Source organism: Branchiostoma belcheri, unplaced genomic scaffold, assembly GCF_001625305.1.
Source record: "Branchiostoma belcheri isolate BF01 breed outbred unplaced genomic scaffold, Haploidv18h27 scaffold19, whole genome shotgun sequence".
NCBI lineage: Eukaryota > Metazoa > Chordata > Leptocardii > Amphioxiformes > Branchiostomatidae > Branchiostoma > Branchiostoma belcheri.
In genome coordinates this window covers 2,878,276-2,903,212 of record NW_017803379.1, presented here as the reverse complement: position 1 = coordinate 2,903,212, position 24,937 = coordinate 2,878,276, and the positions used below count along the sequence as shown (strand labels likewise).

The 24,937-nt window shown below is 41.4% G+C and overlaps 6 protein-coding genes across 6 annotated transcripts in view; 5 read left to right on the top strand and 1 right to left on the bottom strand.

The window, feature by feature from the left end:
• Positions 1-88: 88 nt before the first annotated feature.
• On the top strand, positions 89-5,354 carry LOC109467989 (nuclear pore glycoprotein p62-like). The gene is made up of 9 exons (XM_019766177.1): positions 89-490; positions 997-1,201; positions 1,727-1,951; positions 2,318-2,621; positions 2,827-2,977; positions 3,367-3,551; positions 4,011-4,122; positions 4,349-4,415; positions 4,764-5,354. Exons 2-9 carry the CDS (start codon positions 997-999, stop codon positions 4,853-4,855), a joined length of 1,341 nt encoding a protein of 446 aa, XP_019621736.1. The 5' UTR covers positions 89-490; the 3' UTR covers positions 4,856-5,354.
• A 371-nt stretch (positions 5,355-5,725) lies between these two features.
• LOC109468052 lies at positions 5,726-6,397 on the top strand. The gene has a single exon (XM_019766272.1). The coding sequence runs from the start codon at positions 5,831-5,833 to the stop codon at positions 6,284-6,286; it is 456 nt and encodes a 151-aa protein (XP_019621831.1). The 5' UTR covers positions 5,726-5,830; the 3' UTR covers positions 6,287-6,397.
• Positions 6,398-6,443: 46 nt separating this feature from the next.
• Positions 6,444-7,401, top strand: LOC109468051. Its single transcript, XM_019766271.1, has one exon. It carries the CDS (start codon positions 6,535-6,537, stop codon positions 7,207-7,209), a length of 675 nt encoding a protein of 224 aa, XP_019621830.1. The 5' UTR covers positions 6,444-6,534; the 3' UTR covers positions 7,210-7,401.
• Positions 7,402-8,131: 730 nt separating this feature from the next.
• On the top strand, positions 8,132-13,830 carry LOC109467767 (ankyrin-1-like). The gene is made up of 13 exons (XM_019765819.1): positions 8,132-9,043; positions 9,431-9,606; positions 9,891-9,989; positions 10,430-10,528; positions 10,848-10,946; positions 11,191-11,289; positions 11,443-11,541; positions 11,827-11,925; positions 12,329-12,442; positions 12,599-12,715; positions 13,145-13,243; positions 13,412-13,510; positions 13,708-13,830. Exons 1-13 carry the CDS (start codon positions 8,722-8,724, stop codon positions 13,828-13,830), a joined length of 1,644 nt encoding a protein of 547 aa, XP_019621378.1. The 5' UTR covers positions 8,132-8,721.
• A 401-nt stretch (positions 13,831-14,231) lies between these two features.
• Positions 14,232-15,968, top strand: LOC109468008 (26S proteasome non-ATPase regulatory subunit 10-like). The gene is made up of 5 exons (XM_019766212.1): positions 14,232-14,345; positions 14,547-14,645; positions 14,842-14,940; positions 15,320-15,428; positions 15,754-15,968. Exons 1-5 carry the CDS (start codon positions 14,328-14,330, stop codon positions 15,939-15,941), a joined length of 513 nt encoding a protein of 170 aa, XP_019621771.1. The 5' UTR covers positions 14,232-14,327; the 3' UTR covers positions 15,942-15,968.
• A 664-nt stretch (positions 15,969-16,632) lies between these two features.
• The window catches only part of LOC109468007 (kinesin-like protein KIF3A), a 10,410-nt gene continuing 2,105 nt past the window's right edge, over positions 16,633-24,937 (bottom strand). The window contains 15 exon segments of the mRNA XM_019766211.1: positions 16,633-16,927; positions 17,340-17,467; positions 17,650-17,675; positions 17,678-17,720; positions 17,885-17,938; positions 18,776-18,901; positions 19,327-19,437; positions 19,761-19,941; positions 20,403-20,562; positions 21,602-21,715; positions 22,918-22,938; positions 23,537-23,711; positions 23,986-24,183; positions 24,566-24,705; positions 24,906-24,937. The exon segment at positions 24,906-24,937 is cut by the window's right edge and continues 26 nt beyond it. Coding sequence (XP_019621770.1) covers positions 16,885-16,927; positions 17,340-17,467; positions 17,650-17,675; positions 17,678-17,720; positions 17,885-17,938; positions 18,776-18,901; positions 19,327-19,437; positions 19,761-19,941; positions 20,403-20,562; positions 21,602-21,715; positions 22,918-22,938; positions 23,537-23,711; positions 23,986-24,183; positions 24,566-24,705; positions 24,906-24,937 — 1,552 coding nt within the window. The 3' untranslated portion in view covers positions 16,633-16,884.

Here is a 24,937-nt window from a genome sequence, read left to right as displayed (position 1 = left end):
CGTGTGTGTGTGCGTGCGTGCGCGCGTGTGCGTATGTACGGTGTCAGTGTGCGTGCGTGCGCGCGTGCGCGTCTGTGTGCGTGCGTGCGTGGGTCACTGTGTTACTGTCTACCAAACCACCCCTTTCCAGTGGGAGCATATACTTGAAACATCCTAACTTTATCACATAAACGTTTACGGGTGACAACATTACTAGTAAGACTGTGGACCTGGCGAAAGTGACGTAAATGCATTCGAATCGGCTGAGAAGAATTTGCTACTACGGTAAGCTACCACTGTGGTAAGCTACTGATTCGGATTCTGACGAATAAGCGGCTATGTTTACAGTCGAGCATACTCGATTGCGCGGTTTCTGTTCCTGTTTTCAACCAAATAATTTTGTCAAAGAAGAAAAGGATTTGAGGGCAATACTCCGTCGATAGAAGAGCTTGAATCACTGATATCAAGTGAATAGAGTATTTCTCATGAGTAGCTGATATACCAAACAAAGGTAACGTAATTTACGTAAAGTTTCGATGTCAGGTTTTAGGGGAGGGGGGCACTGCAGCCGTTTACCACATGTCAGTTTTTGTCACTTCGGAAGTTTCCTTGGATGTTTTCCACCCCAAAGTCTTTGCCCATCCAGCCCAAACTCTTGGCCCTTTGCTTAAGATATCACACTAGTCGTTTGCCACTGTTAAACATATTTTAGTATGTTGCATTAAGCATGGAGCTTTCCCTATATAACGTTAAAGCTCCTTGATAATTTTAAGCAAGGTCCTTGATATTTATCATGAAATAAACATTAACTATAATAACATGAAATCATGCTTATGAAGTAGTTAGTAGCAGCATCAGTTGTAGTACTGTAGTAGTAGTAGTAGACTGGTGTTTTCATGCATGTATTTTTTAAATCATGACAGCCTGAAGGAGGTAGTAGAACTCTAACTTAAGTAGAGTAGAGTATGTACGTAGAGTAGATCTTTAAAAATTGTATCATTTCTGATCTTTCCACAGATGTTTACATTTGGACAAACACAGGCCACCCCAGGTCAGACAACGACCGCTGCACCGACCGCCAGCCTGTTCGCCATGCCGGCTTCAACGACAGCAGGCGCGGTGGATCCCAAGCCCGGGTTCACTCTTGGCGGTCAAGTGATGTCCACTCCCTCTGCAGCTGGTCAGCCTGGGTCTTTAGGCTTCACACCACAGTCAAAACCAGGTATAAAAGACTCTATGCAGTTGTATACAAGATAAGTTCCCTAGTTTTAGATCTTAAGATAGCAAGGAAAACTCCATATTCGTCATGCAACTCGATAAACTATGTATACTATTATATTTATAAGCTCAATCTGGTCTTATACCTACAGCTGTCTTCAGAAGCAAGAAGAAGCTGGACCTGTACATACTACTACATTTTTATGGCTAGTATGCCATAGCCTTGGTGCCATCCTATTTGTATGCCAGGGCTCCCATAACCCTAAAAAATTTTAGAAGCGAGTATGGGAGTCCCGGCATTCAAACAGGATGGCACCCAGGCGAAATATGCTACAGATGTACTGGTAGTAAGATTGTAACCAGACTTGTACCACTGTTTGTACATATGAAGTTATACTTCCATCCTGTGCTAGATCATAGATGAATAACAAGAGATATTATCCAGTATCACAGTGTTAAAACCTTTGTTGAAATGATACTGAGGAAAACGTTACTAAGAAAGGTGTTTTTTTTTTGTGGATGCCTGCAGCTGCTTTTGCCACACCAACTCCTCAGACTAACAGCGGAGGGTTCAGCTTCAGTCAGCCCCTGACGACCAGCACCCCCGGCTTTTCCTTCGGCCAGACCACAGCAGTGTCTGCCGCTACCCCCGCTACCACCACAGGTACCACCGTGCCGACAGGGCTGGTACTGGGGGCCACGCCTGTAGCCACGGCAACTGGAAGTGTCCTGTTTGGAGGAGGGACCACGACAGGTCAGTATGGACATATCAGTACATTGCTTTGACGTATTGAGAGTAAAAATGCTTGAAAGAAATAGGTATTTAGATATTAAGCTTTTCATTATTCTCTATAACTCAATCATGTTTCATCTCCCATATTCTCTGTACATTGTTGTAAAATTTTTAAGTGGAAATTTTTTAAAAAGTCTTTCTTCCCTATACCTTCTTGCCTTGTAAGTACATGAAAAGGCAACATGCAATGTCTTCATCAATTTGCATTGCTATAAATAACAAGGCTGCTTATGACCAATCGTTGAGGCATTATGCAACACATACAGGTTAATTGCAGAAGAATTTAGAAGTTAAAAACTGTTATTATTTATGTCTTTCTTGTTTCAGCCAGCGCCACCCCTGCCGTTTCAGCTGCCAAGGCTACAGCAGCAGCTACAACCACCACACAGCTACCAACAGGCCTGAACTTTGGCGCAGCTGCCACAACTGCTGCAACAACAGCTGCAGCCAAACCTACAACATCCCTGACGTTTGGTGCCACTGCAGCTACAACTGCAGGGGGAACTACTGCAGCTGGGTTACTGTCGGGAGTCGCTGCAGTCAAGCCCACTACAAACACGTCCTTCTCACTGGCAGGTGCCCAGACGTCTGCACCTGCTGCAAGCACAGCTGCAACAACTACAGCTGCCAGGTAAGCTTAGTCAAGAAGGGGCTGAAAAATAGCATGTATCTGGTATCCATAATGTATTGTACATGTAGTTAGGACGTAGGAGAGTCTTCATTTAATCAAATGATGATTAAATGGTGGTTATGATGCTGTTGTTGTTTTTTCCACAGCGCCACTAAGTTCTGACCATGACAACTGTGTGGTTATAATGTTGTCATTTTTTCCACAGTGCCACCAAAGGCCCGACCATGACCTTCACCCAGCTGGAAGAGAAGATTAACAAGTGGAGTGTCCAGCTGGAGGAGACAGAGAGAACCTTCCTGCACCAGGCCACGCAGGTCAACGCCTGGGACAGACAGGTCATCGAGAACGGGGAGAAGGTCAGTAATAATGCCTGGTACTTGCAGGGCTCAAATTACTTTTTTCTAAATTATCTGCACCAGACAAATTTTACCTGCACCACTCAGACTTTGAGAAGTTTGGATCATACTAAAAACTGTTCAGAAACCATTACCATTATTTATTTTATACTTGGTAGGTGGTAACAGTGATTGCAGCAAATAACATGCACATACCCCTACATTTGTATATTGACTGTACATGGATAGTTCATGTACATGGACATGCAGGTTAGGTGCAGGTAGACATCAGAAATACTTGCCAGCCACAACTTGGCCCAGGGTCGGGTCCAGTTTGCAGGACCTACCAACTTGATGAAATTATTTTCGGGGTATCTATATGTTTCTAACACCACTCTGACATGTTCCAGATTGTAGCCCTGAACGAGGCGGTGCAGCGTGTGAAGCTGGACCAGGGCCGGCTGGACCACGAGCTGGACTTCATCCTTGCACAGCAGCGGGAGCTGGAGGACATGCTACAGCCGCTAGAGGGCGCTGTGAAGAGCCAGGCTCCCTCCATCTACCAGCAGCACGCCGACCTGGAGAGAGAACATACGTGAGGACTTCCATCTATTCAATTCCATCTATACAATTGTCAAATTTTCTCCATCTTAGTTACGGGTATGTTAGTTATGTTTCGAAGTCGGTTTGTCTTGCATTTTCTTGTCCGGTATTTGTCTCTGTTTCTAGTGATTCTACCATGATAGTCCGATCCCTTTGTTGGTAGTATTGATGGTTAGTGGGCTTTGAAGTGAATCTCAAACTTGAGGCACAGTTTCTGTCTACGCTCTGAGAGCAGTGGATGGTTTTAGTCTTTCCTGGCTTGTTCATAGGTTGTGAAGCATCCACCTAGTAGTATTGTCCAAACTGCTCTCCGTTGTACTGCTTTGAGTTTGTCTTACTGTACATAGGTGAGCCGCTGACTGGCACACAGTATTCCAACACGGGTAATACATGACAAGGTCTTTGGTGGGTAGAGTGAAATGAAACTGTACTGTTGCCCGTACACACACAGGTACCAGTTAGCTGAGAACACAGATGCACAGCTCAAGAGAATGATGCAAGACATCAAGGACATCATAGAACACCTCAACCAATCAGGAGCTCCAAACACCAGCAATGACCCAGTAAGAATTTTGTTTCCTCCGCTACAAGCATGACATTCTGTAGGCCTGGGACCTCACTCTACTTTGGATTATTGTATAGCATTTAAACATCAGATGATATGCAAGAGAGGAGAGGATTTCCTCTACTTCTTTATAGTGATGGTTGCTTTAGAAACACTGATACTAAGTAATAGATGATAACCAGGAATGTAGAGCAGTCTTGAGCTTCTCTGTTTCTTCCCTCTAGCTTCACCAGATTGCCAGAATCCTGAACGCACACATGGACTCCTTACAGTGGTTGGACCAGAATGCAGGTAAGAACATTATTATTCACTTGTAAATAATCACTTAGATATGTATCTGTTTAGTTGACATAACCGCCCTTCAGCATAACACAGACAGATCTTTAGGAAGCAGTAGTATTTAACCTGTATTTTGAATAAAGTAGAACAGAAAACTTTTACAACAAAAAATGGATGGTTTTCATTAGAACAATAAGCATTTTTGTTTGCCATTCATAAATTGTTGCATTATTTTTTTACTAGTCAACCATATGTTTCTTGAAGTTTGGATCCATCCTGTCTACAACCTTGGTAATATTTTCTAGCACTGCCATGTCTCAAACTTATGATCCAAACTGTGTTTTCTATACTACTTTCCAGCGGTGTTGCAGAGGAAAGTGGATGAAGTTGCCAAACAGTGTGAAGTGCAAAGGAAGGAGCAGGAACACAGCTTCAGGCTCGCATTTGAATGATTCCAACTAACTTTGAAAAGAAAACAAATCATGTAAAATGTCTTGCTGTAATTACTGGTAGACACTTTTTAAACATTAATATGTCAACACTTTAACATGTCAATATTATTTACTCTTTGTATTACTGCTCATGTACAGAGGAGCAAGATGCTTCATATGTTACTTTTCTTAAACCTAACAGTATGATACAAATAGATGTTCTACATATGGTATAGGAACAGAAAGGGGACATGTTTCTGTTGATACTATGGGCATCAAGGGTTTTCAAGAAAAACATTCATGGAACAATAACTATACTAGTTAAGCTATTTACTGTAAAGATATCTAGGCAACTGATTTTCATACTATGTTGTTATGAAATATGTGCATGTAGTAAGTACCAATATGCTTGACAGTCAACAGTTGCAGCCTTAGCCCAATTACACATTTTATGTTGTCAGACCAATCTATTTGTTATCCTATACATCATGATCAAATAAAAACGTCCTCTCTCTAACTTTACATGACTAAGTCGTGCATCAGCTTTCTCAACTATGGTCCAAGTCAAATCTGACGGAAATGTTGTTCTTTGGAGGGTTTGCTTTCAGCAAAGAGGTCTTTTTGCTTTCAAAAACCTTATTTCAGGTTCCCTTCTTGCATATCATTTTTAACAAGGACCAATTAACAGATAGTGTAATTACCTGTAAACAGAGCAATTAGAGCACCGAGCAGATTTACATTACTTTGTTACTATTCCACTGTGTATAGCTGCTATTTTGTTGTTTGCCGGTTTTTCTTGTTTTGAGAAGGCCCACTGGAGAATCCATGTTACCAGATGATCACACTTATAGATAGTTAACAGTGTAAATTGGCCCTTGGGCATAACGGCAATTTGCTTGGTGGGCAGACAATGTTGTCTTGTGCCTGGCAAATGTTAAAAGAACACGGTTGTGTTCCTCTTTAAGTCAACCACTTGTATTGCACCACATCGCAACGATGCCACCCAAAAAAGACACAAAACAACACAGGAGCCCGTTTTGCGCGCTACAGCGGGGGTTAGAAGCGCTGGAACTGGGTGACAGATTTTGCAGCGACACCGGGACCGACTCAGGAAAAACATTCGAGGTGAAGGACAACATGTGCGCGCAGCGGAAGAGAAAGAGGTCACTGGAAGACGATTTTGAGACGGAATCATCGCTGAACGCCAGGGAAAAGGGCCCAGAAGATGTCAGAACCATCCCAGAGGCACTACAGTGTCTGAAGAAACTAAAGACGTTTGTGGTGAGGGAGGGGCACACAGACGTCTTGGACAACGTCTTGGAGCTGGAGAACGTCTTGGGGGAGAAGTGTAAGAGAAAACTTGTACGACCAAGGTCTAAGGCTGTAAAACAGACGACAGTTACGGACTTCTTCAGGAAGAAACATTTAAGTCAGATTGCGGAGATGGACTGAAAGTTAACAGTTCTTCATCAGCAAGTTTCTGTGAAATGCTGGCTGTGACATGACAGTACGTTACGGGTAAATAATGGGCGTAACTCTACAATAACAGGCCTTACCTTTTCATTTTATTTTATCGATAGAAGAAGTTTATCTCATTTTTTTCATGACCGTGAAAGGTCATGCGCAACGAGACTTCCAGTCACTGAGTAGTAGTTCCAGATTTTCTGGTTTGGCATGTCTGAAACTTGTCTGATGACTCAATGCAAGGCTCCAGGTCGTCGCCGTCAATGAAGACAATGGCTTCAGCTGTATTGTTCATTTCTCAACATTTCTCACATACAATGGTACATGGCGTGTGTAACGCGACTACTGACGCCAGGCAAAGACAACTTCCACCGGAGTATAAAACAGCCTTCATCTGCGCTTCTACAAGTCATTTATCTCCACCGCTGACTCTGAGACGAGCTAGCAGGCAGTTTGTGACGATGCCGCCAAACGTCGACTCTAACAAGCCGCGCCGGGTTCGGTTCATCACGATACAACAGGGCTTGGAGACGCTGGACCTGAACGACAGTTTCGGCAGCAACGCCAAACCGGTACCCATCTTCATCCAGCACCGCCCGAGCAGTGTCGGACACGACAGAAACAACAGGCAGAGGAAAAGGAAGAGATCTCTAGAAGATGAGTTCGACAGGGAAGCAGCGTCTGAGACAGAAGGACACAAGTCAGACGACATAACAGACCTTCCAGAAGCGCTGCATTGTCTGAAGAGACTAAAGAAATTCTTTGTAAGGGAGGGGCACACGGAAGTCTTGGATAACATCTTGAACACTGAGAACGCCTTGGAGGAGAAGTGGTGCCAGGAGAGACTTATGCGGTCAAGTTCTAAGACGGTAAAACAGACGACAGTTACGGACTTCTTCAGGAAGAGGTGACAGTGCCAGGCTGAGAAAACTGATTACTAAAATGTAACGATTGTGACTTCGTTTGTATGTTTCATGCCACAAAGTGTCAGAAACCACGATCGTAAGTTCTTTCTGTCAAACTATGCTCAACATTGATACCGTGTAAAATGTATCAAAGATAGCCAGTGGAAGCGACGGATTGTTTTGAATATGGAGGAAATTTAAAAAAAAGCAAATGTCATACGTTGACAGTTCAGTACTAGTGTGACCCTATCGTAAATATTACTCTTGTGACAAGTATATTTCCTTTAAAATAGACAATGATTTTGCCTGTATATACAACAGGATGTATTGGCAAACGAATACTTGATGTTTCAATGGATACTGTGCAAGAACATGGTATTGAGCACCTCTTGTTGAATTAAAATGGTCGAATCACCATTCTTTGTCTATTATTGTGCTTTTTTGTTTGCTACATGTCAATAATGAACAGTGGCGGTGTCAACCTGTACTGTACCATTAATATCGCACACTGGTCATTATGAAGATATAAGGAAAATTGATCCAAGTAGATATGAAAGTGTGTGTACGGATCGTGTGATTCACTTCTTCGTGTATTGAAACAAGTACCCTACCCCCTATGCATGAATGGTTCGACCCAACTAGGTGTAATGTCACGCTTCCATGGTTACGACCCCGTACAGGTAGGGCAACAGGTGAGCGGCGACAGGTGGGAGGGCGGAATCACACAAGAATATAAGAAGAGGTGTTAACTATATAATACATTCAGGTAACTGTATATGTTATCTAAGATAGCTGTATTTCAAATTTTGATATGGACTTGTGGGCTAAGTATTTTTGCAAATCTCACTTGTTTGGGGTATTTTGAGGCAAGATCTCCTACTTTTTTTTCAAACCCTCTACCCGTAACATAACATGTAACGTTACAGGAACTTCACGCTTGTATACTACTCCTAATCAGAAGTAACGAAAAGGAACACTTGGGGCAATTGAACAGTCATAAGTGAGGTGAAAACCCTCTCAGGAACAGGCTGTGCCCTCTCAAGTTGTTTATTGTTTACTCAACGGTCAGTTGTACCTTCTCAATAGCGATACCGTTTGTAAACACGTTCAGCTGTCATGCTGTTAATGGTCCTCATAACTGATGACTCTATATACAGTCAGATTCAGGATTTTCACAAAGTTAATGCTAAAGGGAAAACAAGCAACGTACTACCAAATGTCCATATGGTACAAAGCCTATTTGGAGTGTTACTATACTGAATGAATGAGATATATTTATTGTACATTTATGCTCTTAAAAGCTAAGTACAGCTAATTTACAGAGATATCACACTGTACATACTCATGTGTACTACTACTACTTAGTACCTACCGGCGTGAAAGTAGTCAGTGACCTGTGTATCTAATTTTTCGTATGTTCATTTTCAACAGAATTTTGTGCAAGGCGGCGTAAAACAACGCACCATGAAACTTTGAAAGAAAATTGTTAGCTGAATAAGAAAATCTGGACACTACAGTATGGCAAAGGAGAGCACCATTTCCTTCCCCGATCTCCTGTCTCGTGTCGCGTCGGACCTGGAAGTCGGGCATGCCGAACACGTCCGACTGTTGTGCGAAGAATATTTCCCCGAAGAAACCCGACTGGTCCCGAACGTGGCCCCACCCACGGCGGAGTTTTTGATTGACGTCCTCGTGTCACGACAGCTGGTGACCGAGACGGACCTGAGTCTGCTGGTGGAGATCCTAGTGTCGTGTCAGAGGCACCAGACGTTAGAGGACGAGGTGCTTCCGTTTGCAGAGAGGAAAGCGGGAGAGTTGAAGGGCTCTGTGAAACAAGAAGGTGTGTGTGTGGTGACAAGATATATTCCAAAACATCGTATTGAGAAGGAAGACATTCTCACACTACCCAATAGACCAATATCATTGGTATTTGGATGAAATATTGTCCAGTTATATAGTAGTAAATATAACAATTTCATTGAAATCACATGTTAGTAAGTCTCTGCGTAATTCTTTGCCAAAACATGCGAACACATTGTTGACAAGTTACATGAAAACCTGCTACAAAATTTACGAGATAATTCTCCGTTATGTTCTTAAACTTTTCCAAGACACAGTATGTTCTTCATTGTACCATTGTGGTGTTTTTCGCTAGTCACCCCCTTCCACTTTGTAACTTTTTGGCAAACACTAGCAATTATATGTCTGTCGCTGTGTCCCTCTATAGGACCGGGCTTGAAGCGCCTTTCCCACCCGAAGTTTGAGAAGCTCCGCCGGTACCTGGAGCTGACCCGTCCGTCTGTGTACTATCTGTACGACAGGTACAGGCGGAGGTACCTACAGGACGACACGATGTTAGACGCCTTTTGTTACGTCTTAGGGGACACTTTCAGACGGTACCTGGTAAGTAAGAGAAGATGATCTCAAAAGAATTTGACTGACTAGTTTTGTATTTTGCTTTTCGTATCTTGTTGAATCAGCTGATGATGCAAAGATTATCATGATGTTTCTGACTTAGGAAGAAAAGATGCTGTTTCTGTCTGATACTTAACCCGTAACCTTGGAGTGGCCTTCGGGTCTTGTTACGTGGTGTCCAATGAGTAAAATAAAAATAACGGTACGTTTGACGTTGCTACGTAACCCACCGTTATATTTTGAATCGACCAATCATTGAAATTCTCCTGTAGGTGATATCCAAGACGTTTTTCCACGGCGCAAGGAACGGAGACTGTGCTCTGGTGGAGCGGTACCACGAGCTGTTAGCCAACGTCAACGCCAAGGAACACGTGAGCAGTTTCCCATAAAAATGATTAACACATATCGATAATGAAAATACTTGATAGCTTTATTGCTAGACCATGCCCGAAGGCTAATTGCAAATAAAACCAACGAAAAAAAGGTTTTCAATGTATGTATACTTGACAGAGAAACGAAGTGATAACTATCCTAAATCTATTTCTACTTAAACTCTTTACATGATCTTTATATTGAATAATACAATGTCAAGTCTTAGCATCGAACAGGTATGTCCCTATGCATCCGATGAATATGGTGTAATTCCGGCTGGATTCTTCACGTTTTCTAGCTAGTGCACCGCTGGTTAGGATCTGTGTGAATGATGTAATGTCAAGTCTAGATCTTAGCACAGAACATATATGCTAGGGCACTGTTGGTGAGGATCTGACATCTGTGACTGTAATGTAACGTCACGTAACGTTTTCTACAGGACGGAAACACGGCCCTGCATATGGCTGCTGCCAAAGGTCATGTAGATGTCGCCGCTAAACTTCTGTCGTTACTGGCCGACGTGGACATTACCAATGATGTAAGTACATACATGGATATCGGTGTGATATTTTCTTAGCCTCTTGGGGTCGTGTGGCGTAGCGGTAGCGTGTTACGGACGAAGAGGTCCCGGGTTCGAAACCTACCCATGTCACCGATCTTGTGCCCTTGGGAAAGGCGTAACAAGTCGTTCGGTGTAATGTAGCCAGCTGCCGCCGCGCCGCGTGCCGCTGGGAAGCTGGTGCGTTACGCCGAAGGGCGGTTATACCGGCTATACAGATACAGATATTCGTAGATAATAAAAAATGAAAGGAAAACAGAGAAACTATGTGTGCGTTATCAAAACAACTTTTTTTCAGTTCGGAGACACCCCTCTGCACCATACAGGCACTAAAGGTCACCCGGAAGTCGCAAAGATCTTGATCGAATACGCCGCCTATGTTAACATCAGGAACGAGGTATAGTCTTACATGTTTACAATGTTTCATTTTAATAACGTAAATAATTTATTGTTAGAGAAATAATATAGGCCCTATTAGCACACGGTAGTGAATATAATAACATATATATTGAAGATATCTGTCTTAATGCGACAAAATACATTGAGTGGCCATGTTGATAATTTCCACCTTGTCAACTTCCTCGTAATATTTATTATTAGCATTCTGACTGTCAATCAATCTGACGTCACACATGTTTCAGGACGACGACACGCCCCTTCACTGTGCTGCCCGTACTGGGCATGCGTCTGTGGTAGCAGTGCTGTGCGAGAACAGGGCTCTCCGAAACCCCGTCAACAAGGTGGGCACACAATCACGATCATACCGTCAAATACACCGTCCCAGTTACACTCATAGATATTTCCCTTTTTCAACAATTGTAGTGATGGAAAGAAAGTTTAATAGCAAATTACATTGTCATACCTAAATGTTCTTTTTTGACGGTCTATTCCAGAACGGAGATTATCCCCTACATCTGGCTACAGAATGGGACCAATTCTTCGCGCTTAGAGAACTACTGAGACATGGCGCGGATGCAAATACTACAAACAAGGTACAAGTTTAGACAGAAAAAATAACTTATTGTTAATTTCCCGTCACATAACCCATGAATTCGTTTAACATCAGTCAGAAATCAATCCATTTCAATATACTTAGTTGTTTTTTTTTTGTTATACTAGTAACTGTAATGGCAAAAGTTGCAAACCTAACACTGAAAGCACATTTCAGCACCAAGGTCAGACACTGCCGTAAAGACCTTTCCCGTATGTCCCGCTCCCGTTTACTCAATGTCTGACATTTGATTAGTTTCTCTCGCCATTTCTGCTGCTCTTTGTAGGACCAGGACACAGCTCTTCACTTAGCAGCCTGCCTGGGTCACGTGGCACATGTAGAACGGCTGCTCTGTTACCGGGCAAACATACAGGCTAAAAACAAGGTAGCGGGCGTTTGTGTGGTATTTTGTGTATACGTAAATAAGTGGAGGGTGGAACTAGAGGAAGGGTGGCTACGTAGTGGCTTGGCTCTTGCCCATTATCTTTACGGTACACATTAGTAATACATGTACTGTATCATTTTGATTCAATTTGTTGATTGGTTGGTTGGTTGGTTGGTTGGTTGGTTGGTTGGTTGGTTGGTTGGTTGGTTGGTTGGTTGGTTGGTTGGTTGGTTGGTTCGCTGGTTGGTTGGTTGGTTGGTTGGTTCGTTCGTTAAGTTAGTTTTGTGTCAAAAGTAGGCCTAGGATTTCAAATCTACCATGCCTATGAAAATTCTATTAACTCTTGTGTCCTCCTATCAGATGAACATACTTTATATGTGCGTTTTTCTTATTGTTATTGCAGTTTGGGAAAATTCCGATAGAGTTGGCACGGAACATGAAGGCGTCTGAGCCCGAGAACACAGCTCACTCCGAGACCATCTTCCTGTTGGAGAAGGCGGAGGAAGACATCGAACAGGTGGGCAAATTCACAAGACAATGATCTATAAAACCAGTATGCAATCAAGAAAAGTATCGTAATTCAAAATTATGCCTGTCTGAAATAATAGTGATGTTGTTTCATAATAAATCGCAAACTCTTCATTTAAAAATTCATGGTTGTTCCCCTGCCCAGTTCACCCCTGAGGTAGAGTCGACTCTGCACTTCGCGGCGTTCTACGGTCTGGAGACGCTGGTCAGGAACCTGGTGCTGAAGGACAGGGCAAACGTCAACGCACAGGGCGCTCAGAAGGTAGGGGTGTTACTGTTACTGTTTGTAACTGTGACAAATTTGGTGTTGCCAATGATGTTGTGACATCATTAGTTGCAAAGAATGGCTACGTTACTAGTACTTGACACCTGTGTTAGTAATAGCTTCTGCATGGATACTTTATTAACTCTATCAGCTATAGCTTTCATACAATTCAAATACAGATGCAAACTTTTTGAAGTTTAAAAGAAACATTTAGTACAATTACATAACAGATCTACTACAACTGTAGTTAGAAATTTATCATGCAGGGTGTGAATTGTGTACGGTACGGGACTTTATTCTAGATTCTAGAGTGAATGTTCCTGTATTTGTGTATCTGTCTGTGATGTAGGAGAATCGGCTATATGAAATGTGCAGTCTTCATCAGGAAAATGTAAAAATAATAGTTTTGATATTGTTTTTTTTCAGAGTGGTGATTCTGCTTTACACGCAGCATCGCTAGGAGGCCACACCTCATGTGCAAAGATCCTGGTAGAAAATGATGCAGACATCAACATCAGAAACAAGGTAGGAACAGTTTGGTATTGTTCTGAGGATGCACTTTGAAGCACATTCACTTTAAAATCATATTGAATTTCATATTTTAGGAGTTAAACATCCAGGTATATCTAGATTTATAATCTTCGGATGATACGCTTCACAATTTGTACAATTATACTTGCTGTATTTTTCTAGATAGGTGACAGTCCTCTACACCACGCCGCCGCAAGAGGGCGCACCGACACGGCGTTCTACCTCATCCAAAACGGTGCCGACCTCGATGCTTTAAACGAGGTGAATTAATACAATGTACTACAAGTACTTTCACTGCAATGACTTTTCCACTGGTTAGCAATGGAGATGATTTTAACGACAAATGCAAGCTGATTTTGAATAAGATAACGTTTCTGCTACATTTAACCAAACTCACCGGGACTATAGAGTAGAGTATAAGTACTATAACTCCGGGATCCACTCTTGTACGGTTTCAGGCTGGGGAAACCCCGCTCCACCATGCTGGGCTGTACGGACATTCTCACACGGCCGCTCTGCTGGTGCAACAAGGCGCAGATATCCTCATCCAAAGCAAGGTACCGGTACCGGGACAGAGATAAACTTCAGAACTACAGAACACAAAAAAAGTCTGCGATCCTCGCCCAAAGATGTGTAGAGAGTTGAAAACACTTTGTTAGTTTTGACCACATATCAGAAAAGACTGTTTTGTCGTCTCCAGGCTTTGTACTCTCCAAACAGAGGTTCAGGCTTGGACGTATTTTTGGCGTGTTTCAGGAGTTTTCTCGGGCTCTCTTTTTCGTAATGGTATCTTTTTTTATCCCAGCCTAACACACGGATGCCAAATGGCAACTGTCCGGGCAAATGGATAGTACTGCCTGGACAATTTGATACTGTCTTTGCAATCACCGAAAGGTCTGCTTGAAGGTACTAGTATAGTATTAGAAGCGTTGCAAAAAAAATACATGAAACGTTCCGTCACGGCCCAGACTGATCTCCCGTTGTTTCCGCCCCACAGAAGGGCACGACGGCGCTGCACCACGCGGCAGGGGCAGGGTACGCACCGGCGGTAGACGCGCTCATCGACCTCAGGGTGGACATGGATGCCGTGGATCAGGTACATGTGTTAGGTAGTCGCGATTTTGCTGCATTTTGTTGTTGTCAGTTACTTTATGACATAACATTGCTACAAACTCTCAGGATAAAAAAATCAATACAGGTTGCAACTTCCGAAGGCAATCCTCAAGCTTTCAAAATTAAAAGAGTTGTGGGTTCTGTCCTTGGTGCTGACTGGTTAATCAACACTGGTATGTTTCAGGACGGGAACTCTGCCCTTCACTGGGCTGTATCCAGCGGACACCAGGAGGCGATGGAATCTCTGGTGGAAGGCGGGATAGATGTCAACATACAGAACAAAGTAAGTACTAAACTGCAGTATAGTATCGACCGCACGGAGACAAGAGGGGCGCTCCTAAGTTGACAGAAATGAATCTAACAAATGCCAGTGTTTGGGCGAAATGCAAAGAACTGCTGAAGACTGTTCAATTAATCTCTGCTGCCGTATTTAAAGTTTTGAAGCTCGATGTGATTCAAAGGATGTTTGTTTTGCCCAGTTCCAGGAGACAGCCCTGCACATGGCGTCCAGAATGAACCGCCTCGCGATGGTGCAGGTTCTGTTGGCGTACGGGTCCAACGTGCACCGCAGAAACACGGTATGTGTTGTGTAAACCATATCACTGCCTACATTAACTCTCTAACAAAATAGTACAATGTTATAGATGGTTGTCTTTCTACATGGAATAATCAGTTATTTCTATTTACTAAACATGTATTTGTATTGTTTCTTTTTAAAAATCCAGGGAGCTTGGTAAAAATGTATATGTATGTGTTTTTTGTTTGTTTGTTTGTGAAAACTAATGGAGTAATATCTATAGTATCCATGTATTTACTAAAGATGTAATTGCAGAAAAGTGTAACATTAACAAAGTGGAAAGGTGTACTGCTGAATATGGGACAATCTTCTTAGCAGTACTAGTTTTCATATCGTCAGACCTTTTTTTGCTAAAATTTTTCTTGCATCCATGTCCACAGGAGTATGCCATCGCCATGCAGTACGCTGCTCACTCCATCAACCCAAGAATAGCTCGCAGTTTAGCCACCTTCGGGTCAGACGTCAACATCGCTTGCTTCACCAAGAAAGGTAGGAACATCTTACTACAAGTTATCTACCACAATGAGTATTGTTCCTATTTTGTTTACAATAGTGCTACATGTTACTGATTTGTCTTATGAAAGAAAAACATGGGCAACAATTTTTAAAACCTATTGGAAAATTCAGTCTAAAGATAGCCTGAGTACCATCCTCCATAGTTTTTGCCAGCTCCCTGATGTCGCTGGCTACAATGGTATATTGATTATTGATGGCACCCAATGGCTATCCTCATAGAATACACAGCATGGAATGTTCCAGTGAACACTTTTTCAAAGTTTGGTTCCACGCTAACCTTGTTCAATTCCTCTCTCAGGTAAAGTAAAGAAAGGTGTCCTTAAAGAGAAGAAAGAACCGCCGCTGGGGAAGGTATCACCAATCAGCTCACCTAGACTGCCTTCATGGAGGAGAGAGGAAATTCAGGCACTAGAGAATCTGCCACAACTGGACAGCTACTACCCTGATGATGCAGCCCGAAGGGAGAGCACGGGGTTCAGGCACTAGGAATCCTACTACAGGTGGACACCTATCTCGGCAATACAGGTCCCAAAGAAACTCTATAGATGGTATTATTGATATGAGGTATTGATATACAATATTGAGTACCAATATCAGATTGAACAAAAGACATTGTCACACATGGTTTGGATACTGAAGACATTGTTGCAGTTCTCATTCGATTCTATAACTGTAAGGTAAATTATGTACACCCAGAGTTTGATTACAAGTCAGGTTTTCTATTTGCTGCGAGCCAGCTCACGGCACCAATGTGCAACATACAAACATGTCACTATAATGTTCTCTATGCACCTGATTTCACCTACAACATAATACAAAATCTCATACATTATAACAGAAAATCACAAGGTACATTGTAGCACCTGCTGGTTGCTAAAGAATAGTTCAGTCTATATTTGTATTGGACACAGGAGAAATCAGTAGTTAGGTTAATCCAATACAACCTCTTCAACTGAAAAATGATTGTGAACAGATCCTTGCTGTAAGGCTGCTTTTGTGGTCATACCTTCATTTGTATAAAAGGTGTCTTAAATAGTGTCATGAGAAGCACACTTTTTTCCTTATGACAAATTTGTAATTTCTAAGTGTAGCAAAACGATTTTTCAAAACGTACAATGCAAGACTTTTGACTGTTACTAGTATTAGATATTGTAATCACACAAATGGTACATGTACTGCTGTTTCTTGTGCTTGTGCTTAAGTTTATACCTTACAGTCTTACACAATTGGTAATGTTAATGTAACATTACATGACTTGTTTAAAAGGGCAGTCCTGCTCTTGGTCCATAATTGTACGTGCAAAATCAGAAGTAGGCAACTGTGGCTTTTAAACATGGACGGATCTGACTGAGAAGACATGCTTTGCTGGTGTAGGTAGTAAGTTGCTGTTTTTCCTGGCATGATGCTGCTGTAAAGTGTGGCAAAAACCTCACTGGAGAAGTGCGTCAATGTCTGTAGAAGCTCGCTGTTTCCTGAAAAACACAGTTTGTAACATGTAAAGCTTAGTAAAGAGAACAGGATTGATTTTGTTGTGCAATCATCATAGCATGATGTATATATACCATACTAACCAAACATTGCAATTAAAAGAAAAGTTCAAAACAGCTGACTTTGACTTTATTGGGATTGCAACAAGACATTACAATGAGGGCACTAGGCAGCTCGTAGCTGATGATGTGTAGTATATATATTATATCAACATACATGTATATACAATCAAATAATGATAAATAACAATTATAAGTTAAACGTAAAATTTAAAAACTGGCAGTAAGTAATACAAAAATTACCCGGTAAGACTATTAGGAAACAGTGGCTCAGATGGAAGGTAATCTTTTCAAACAGCCAGATTGAAGGTGATGTATATGTTATACTAGTACTCACTTTTTGGACTTGGATGACTTGGACTTGCCTGACTTTGACTTGCCAGTCTTGGGTCTGGGTAAGGATGCCTTCAGGGCGCCCTCCTCAGTGTAGGCCAGGTACGCACCGGACAGGTCTGTATCTCTCAGCTGGGAATGATGGAGTACAAAAAAGTCTCAAAATTTTTCTAGCAAAAGTGTTCTAAATTATAGTCTCTGGATACAGAAAATGATGATTCATTAGCAAAGATAGATCACAACCACATGTTAAGTTACATCTTTCATTTTGTATCATGTTATCATAATGTGAAAAGCTAAGATGGACAGTGTACCTCCTTTGACTTGTCCCTGTCTGGAAGGGGGTCTGTTTTCTCATGTTGTTTCCTGTGTACGCTACACATTTCTGGAAAACAATGGAACAGTTTAGTCAGCCTCATTGCAACATCCATATGTTCCACTATAGATCAACTACATGTATGTAATTTTGCTTTTGCATGAAGGCAGTTATGACATTCAAACAGATTTTGTACACTTTTTAAAATCATGTTTCAAACAAACCAGACTTACCAGCTGCCATTCCCCTATCTCTTCATTCCAGGTCACATAATTCTCTATCATCTCCTACAGCAACAAAACAAGAGCAGTAATCAGAAATCTAGTGTAGTCTAGTATCAAGAACACATCAGGAAGAGTTATCTTGCAAGTGCACAGACCAGGGCTCTAGGCTGGGAGTGAATGTGCCTTACAGAAGAGATGCATATATGACTGATATATGACTGATATAAAGTCACACATGAGGAATGGGTTATCTACCATGACATGTGTATACTTATGATGCGTTTCCATGCTTTTCAACAACAACACCGCTTTTACACCTCATTGGAACTGGCACTACTAATTTAGATACCCAAGCAAACATAGTCTATAGAAAACCCAGTGCTTTGGCTTAAAGGGAATAAAGAACAGTGATTGACAACCACATGGCATGACAACTTTAACAAAGACAAGTCGTTCCCTACTGGCTTGGCTGACTGCCCAGTTTGGAGGATGCTGAACACCTTGTCCTTTTTTGGCGAAAATGTGGGTAAAGCAATAACAATATTGAGGTATTCCTACGATGATTGGACATTTTGGCGAAATCAGATATAACTGATTAACTTCTGTGGTAATGTTAGTACAGTTGTATTTTGTTTTATTTACTGTGGAAAGGTGTGCTCACATGACACCATATTCATCAACAATTACAACACAGTCACAAATGCCACTTGTTTTGTCTACCACCAATTCTATTAAGAATTGAAATTAAGAAAAGAAATGCCTTGAATTAGTAACTTTACGTATATGTACTTGAACACTTTTTACAAGAAAGCAGATAATCAGGGTTTCTTAAACACCTTTCCTGAAAAGCACTGTATGGGGGTTTTGAGCACCGCATTTAGGGTTTTACTGCTAGACTACCTGGAATTCCTTAGGGATGAAACTGTCGATGATGAGCATCTGTAGGCGGAGCTCCCTCTCCAGCTGCCTGATGTTCTCCAGTAGACCCTCCATCTCTCTCTGGTGCTCCTGCTGAAGGTCTGCCATCTACAGGTAAGTACCAAGGAAACAATGGTTAGCAGGGCTGCGTACCTAAACATAACATCAGCTACAGGTACAGGTACAGGTACCAGTACAGAGGTTTAGGTAAGCTGTACCTGAACAATTTGACAAATTAACATAGTTTCTTGAGAACCTCCTCATAACAATAGAAAAAGTAATAACATTGACAGGATCATTATTCAAATAGAAAAGGACAAAACTAGGTGCTCTTATGTCTTATTCAAAGAAAACAGAACCATGTGGATGCTCTATAGCTAGCTGCCTCAGAAAAATGTCTTATGCTCCCTCTAAATGACACTCTGTGTTGCACAAGGCCACCGGAGTAGTGAACTTTTTATCAGACTTGTACCTAATCAATTTTTGCAGTACTGTAGTATGGTAAAGGATGCTCTAGATCTGGAAATGTTTACCTCAGACTTGGCAGCCATGAGCATGGTCCAAACTTTCTTCAGTTTCTTTGTCTTCCCAGATGCTTCTTCTTGTAAGGAGGAGTATTTCTCTTCAATGTCTACTCTCTCGGCCTGAAATCAAGTCATGTCAAGTTCAATATCATCATTAAATCAACAGTCAGGAGAAGACAAGATAAGGTATACAACTGAATTGCGTTTTCAAGAAATACATTTACCTTTGCATACAAAGATATAGAGATTCATATAGAAGGAAAGAAGGAAATCAAGTTAGATGCTGAAGTATATGCAAGGCTTGAATGTACAGCATTTTAGTAAAATCCTTATCTAATTTCAGAACACACCCTTTTGTTAATATTACTGGTTTTACCAGTACTCAAGCTTTATCTAAAATATTGAGCACACAACCAAATAAAGAGTGCATCTCAAAGACTTACAGCCTTTTCCTCCAGCTCTCTCCTGAGTTGTTCTTCCTTGGCCTTCCTCTCGGCCAGTTCGTGAGCAGACTCCTCCAGTAACTTCTCCTGTTCCTCTGCCTTCTGCAGCAGATCCACCCCGCCCACTATCACCTTCTTCTCTATAGACTTCAGCTTCTCCACCAGGGCATCATGCTCCTGCCTGGGGGAGGGGGGCAACAGACATGGAGGTAAGTACAGTTGAACTTGTCAAGATGACAACCCAGGGGACCGAGGAAAAGTGGTCTTTGTAGACAAATGGTCTTCTTATACTTTATACTAAATGGTGACAAGACTAGACAGGGAACAAGAAATCTGCAACAAAGTTTCCACCCATTATACAATATGGGTAGAAACTTTAACAATTTTTAAAACAAAGTAATCCAGATTTTTTAAAAAGGCCATTTAATTGTTTAATAATCTGGTGTCACCTTCACATTTCTAGTATTTTGTTGAAGCACGTCTTACTTGAATCACACATTTTGACTTGTTCAGTTTGCACGCCACACGTCCCTGCTTCAAGTTGCTTCTTTCAATGAAATGCAATGAAACCCTGCCATGAGAACAACTCTCGAGAACATTTTGAGTCACAACAGCCTGAAGAGTCATTTTCCGTCCACGTACTTGGACTTGCTGAGCTCCTTCTCTCGAGCCTCCAGCTCGGCCTGGACCCTGTTCTTCTCCTCCTCCTCCATGTCCTTCTTCTCCTCCAGCTGTTTCCTCTCCCGCTCAATCTCCGCCTGCATCTCAGCCATCTTCTCTGCAGACAGTTTGCTCTTCTTTCCTACAGAAACAAGAAAAGTACAGTCTTTCCATTCTACGACTAATTGTGATGAGACAGGGTGGAGCATGCTGTGTGCTGCAACAGTTGACTACAGACGAGACAGTATGAGAGCTTAGCCTGGCATCCATCCTGTTCTCGTTCCAGTCCGCTCCTCTAAATGCCTCCCTGACAAACAATCTGACAGACTGTTTAACTGTTTAAAGGAATGGACTGGAGCTATGTAGAATACGAGCGATCGCTGTTGTTGTTTACATCGTATACATGCAAATTATTTGAAGCCATATGCAAATTATTGGTAGGCAAATCGTCACCCGCTTTTTGCCTACCACTTGCTGGCCGCGATCGCTTGTATAAGACAGATACCAGGCTGATGAGAACTTGGCACAACAGTACATGTAATAGCAGTTGCACATTCCATTAGATTTATCCATCTGAAAGGAAATATCCAAATCTTCAAATCAGAAAAATGAGCTGAAAAGCAAAGGCACGTCAGCGATGCGCTGAAGCCATGACACATCCTGCAGCAGCTGATGTTGATGGGCGGTCACACAGGACAGGCACACGGAGGCTTTCCACGGGGCAAGGGAAGGAGGAACACTTACTCTGTACACACACTGACTCAGGGGAGCTGTCAGATTCTGACGAGTCTACAGGTCCAGACATACAGGAGAGAACAGGTCAGACAACAGAAAGGGAAGATACAGAGAGAAGACATACACTGATAAAACATAGCTATAAGTTTTGTTCATATGCCTATGTTCCTGATTAAATCACTCGGTCAGCTGCCCGAACATCCAACTGACACAAAAAGAAGTGGCTAGTAAAGCCGTGGACAGCAGAACTTACATTACACAGATTATCCTGTGAGTAGGAAATATCTTTATTTGACAAATGTTGACAAGACATTTAATGCAGACTACTAAATCACATTATGGACCTACAAACTGAAACTAACATTAACAACTGAAAAGCATCACTGCCATTATAGCATTCTCACATCTCATCAAATATATTGTGTGTTTGTTTGTAAGTGGCATACCTTTCTTTCTTCTCTTCTTTCGTTCTGTCCCGTCCACAGCTCCGTCTACTTCATCCCCATCCTCCTCGTCATCAGTCTCCTCCTCCCCAGACTCCCCATCACCTCCATCCCCTTCTGCAACATCAGTCAGACAAACATCAAACAACCACAGTTGGTTGGATAGTTACTAGGACACTAGGTTACAATCCAATATCAAAAGACACTGCAGCTGACCAAAAATTTCAGATTGTTCAACAAATTACATAGATGTCTTTGACTGAGTTTCAAATGTTTTGTGTGTTTTGCTGTCTTTTGATATATACATGTATTCTAAAAACTTTTATTCCAATAATGAAATCATGGGTTACACAAATCCAATTTCAGTCACTCAGTCAGCTACTAGTATGAGTTTTTCAGAACACTGAGCCAAAATCCATATAGCCTACCGCTCCCAGATATGGACCAAATGACTGATAAGTGCTGTGGCCATGAGGCTATACAAAATACTGGTGCAAGTTAAAGAAAACAGGACAGCATATCTTCATCTTATTCTAAGGACAATATCATACTCAACCAGTCAGGTCCAAGGATGTACATTACAGGACTTCACTACATGGTAAAATGATGTAAAATTGTAAGTACATAACATGTGACTTTACTCACTGCCAAAAAAAAATTGTGTGTCGATGGTGATATACATGTATTACACAGTAGGCTATATACACTTCTACAAATTTGAAAATACAAAGGGGAGACCATTACAGTCTATTTGGTGCAAATGTATCAGATACATCTAGCAGTTTAGAGAAAAAAATACTTGATAAAACCTAAAAAAAATTGAGGGGTAGAAAATGCTAAGCAAGCATGGTTCAACCAAAGGTCATAAATATATTTATAGGGGAAACAGAGATATTATCATATTCAAGTATGATTCATGTTTGCATACAGAGTACACATTTTTTCCTGCAGACAGGTTACCGATTGTGCTTGCAATGCTGTATTCCATTGCATCAAAATATATTTATGATAATACTAGCTTCATACTAGATTGACTGTACTCATCATTTCTTGCTTTTTGAAAATGGTCCACAATGAAAATTTCTAGTCACTTAGAAGCTAGTGCATCTCAAAATTGACAGCAGTAGTCAGAAAAAAACAATCTTTATCTAAATTTTCTAAACACCTGGTCTATCAAAAGTTTTCATATTTGCCTCTGTTTCTTTGTAAAAAAATTATGCCAATTTTTTTTTTAATAATTAGTCAGCCAGTATGAGCTGTTCAAATGAACAGAGCACAATCAGTAGGCCTGTCCAGGCGGTGGTTTGCGACAGACTTGCCTTTGCGGATACCGCTAGCACCTGGCGATCAGCAAAATCATGGAGAACAGAGGGGAATGGGGGAGCGAAAGCGGACATCATGGGAATGTTATCACAATAGTTTTATTTGGTAAGCATTGATATAAGATTTATGTACACCCTTGAGACAGGCATGCATTGTAGTTCTGGTGGTTTGGGAAGACTAACATGTAACAGTATGTGCATATTATACCATCATGCACACAACACTCTATGTCTTACTACACCAAAAACAGGTTTTCAAAAAAGAAAAAAAACTGTCGTAAAACTATCACTGTACTGTACACAATTTATTTACAATGCTTGAGCATTGAATGACACATACACACCTGACACATATAAGATGACATCAACAAAGTTTTGTATTTTTAAGGGACAAAAATCTCTTAAGTCTAAGACAATTCATCATGTACACATATAGATGATTTTGGTACTGTCACTTGAGACCACACATGCCAAGGGATAATCCAAAATTTTACATGGAGGGGCAAGTGCATGACATAATATCCAAATCGTACAATCTTATCCCCCCAAAAAGGCTGCCCTTCCCTTTGGAATTTTGGAACATCCAAGCTAACATTTCATAATAAAGGTTGCTTACCATCCTCCAATTGTTGCTTGAGCTTCTCTATTTCCTCCTGGTACTGTCTTAGCAGGGCATCCTTAGGGTCTTCGTTGATCTTGGCCTTGTTCTTGATGTTCTTAGCCCTGTTGGCATATCTTAACGTGCTGATGGTTTCATCAAAGTTATAGTCTGCTGGGCCAGCATTTGCAACCTGGAAGGGTGGGGGATAATTGTTAGTTGTTAGAATATGGCAACTTGTAATTGTTCCTATAAAAATAATACTAGTACCCTGTATGTATGAAATATGTGTGATTTATTAGGCCTTTATCTTTTTTATATATTTTGTCTGACCCTTACCTCTTCCCTCATGATCTCAAAGAAAAGTGGCCTGCAGGCTAAAATGAATTTCTCATGAGTAAGGAATGGTTGAAACAAAAAATGATTAGAAATTCTAAGTTTCCAATGGATTCCTCTTATTTCCTTACCATCACAGTCTTGGAATTCCCTCCTAATGAATCCTGCAGTAGTCTGGTGAGTTTGGAGTTCCTGTATGGAATATGGGTGCTCTTTCCGTCCACCAGGGCTGATATAACATTCCCCAGGGTGGACAGGGACAGGTTGATCTTTGTGGCCTCTTTCAGCCGCTGGCCGGTCGCTCCTGTCTTGCTCTGACGTTCTGAGCCCTAGAAACACAACAGCCATTTAAATCCATGCAGTTTGATAGGAAGCTGCTAGGAGGATCATTTCAAAATCTAATCATATCTTACTAAGGACATATGGGCCTACCTACATATTAAATGAAAAATCCACCAAAGACAAGATTTTTTAACCAAGTCTAAGAACCAATGCTAGCCAAACATTAAGCTACAGTACGTTGTTTTCACAGACGGAGGCAATATGAACAATTTCATTCTTTGATAATTTATAAGGAATGAAAGGTACACTTTCTACAGGTACATAAATTGTTAAAGTCACTAAATATGTAATTGAAACAGGATAGCTGTTCAAATAAACTACATTGTATGCCCTTAATGAAAAAAAAAAGAAAAACAAAGTCCAGCTTACAGCTAAATCCACCAGATGAAGTTTTCCGACTCTGACATGGTCCTTCCCATCCAGTCCTTTCTCACTCTGCTCCACAACAATGGTGAAGATAGCATGGGAACGAGAGCTGTGCTCATTCATGTTGGTGGCTCCTACCGACCCTGGACAAGAGATCACAAACATATACAACCAACATTTCAAACACACTGGACAGTTTGAGTAGCCCATTACATCAATTTGCTCAGTCTTAAACAGTTTCTAGCATTTTTATCTAGCATAATAATTGAACATACTAGTAGTACAGGATCTGACAACAGTTTAAGATTTCTGAAGTAATTGTAATAATTTTGATAGAGCTTACTGTTTTTGTCCCCTAATGTCATGACTCTGTCC

Coding starts and splice junctions, on each gene's coding strand:
- LOC109467989 (XM_019766177.1), top strand. CDS start 997: ATGTTTACATTTGGACAAACACAGGCCACCCCAGGTCAGACAACGACC. Junction 2,978..3,366: donor TCATCGAGAACGGGGAGAAG/GTCAGTAATAAT, acceptor GACATGTTCCAG/ATTGTAGCCCTGAACGAGGC. Junction 4,123..4,348: donor CAAACACCAGCAATGACCCA/GTAAGAATTTTG, acceptor TCTTCCCTCTAG/CTTCACCAGATTGCCAGAAT.
- LOC109468052 (XM_019766272.1), top strand. CDS start 5,831: ATGCCACCCAAAAAAGACACAAAACAACACAGGAGCCCGTTTTGCGCG.
- LOC109468051 (XM_019766271.1), top strand. CDS start 6,535: ATGCAAGGCTCCAGGTCGTCGCCGTCAATGAAGACAATGGCTTCAGCT.
- LOC109467767 (XM_019765819.1), top strand. CDS start 8,722: ATGGCAAAGGAGAGCACCATTTCCTTCCCCGATCTCCTGTCTCGTGTC. Junction 9,607..9,890: donor ACACTTTCAGACGGTACCTG/GTAAGTAAGAGA, acceptor ATTCTCCTGTAG/GTGATATCCAAGACGTTTTT. Junction 13,244..13,411: donor ACATCAACATCAGAAACAAG/GTAGGAACAGTT, acceptor GTATTTTTCTAG/ATAGGTGACAGTCCTCTACA.
- LOC109468008 (XM_019766212.1), top strand. Junction 14,646..14,841: donor ATGTCAACATACAGAACAAA/GTAAGTACTAAA, acceptor TGTTTTGCCCAG/TTCCAGGAGACAGCCCTGCA. Junction 15,429..15,753: donor CGCTTGCTTCACCAAGAAAG/GTAGGAACATCT, acceptor TTCCTCTCTCAG/GTAAAGTAAAGAAAGGTGTC.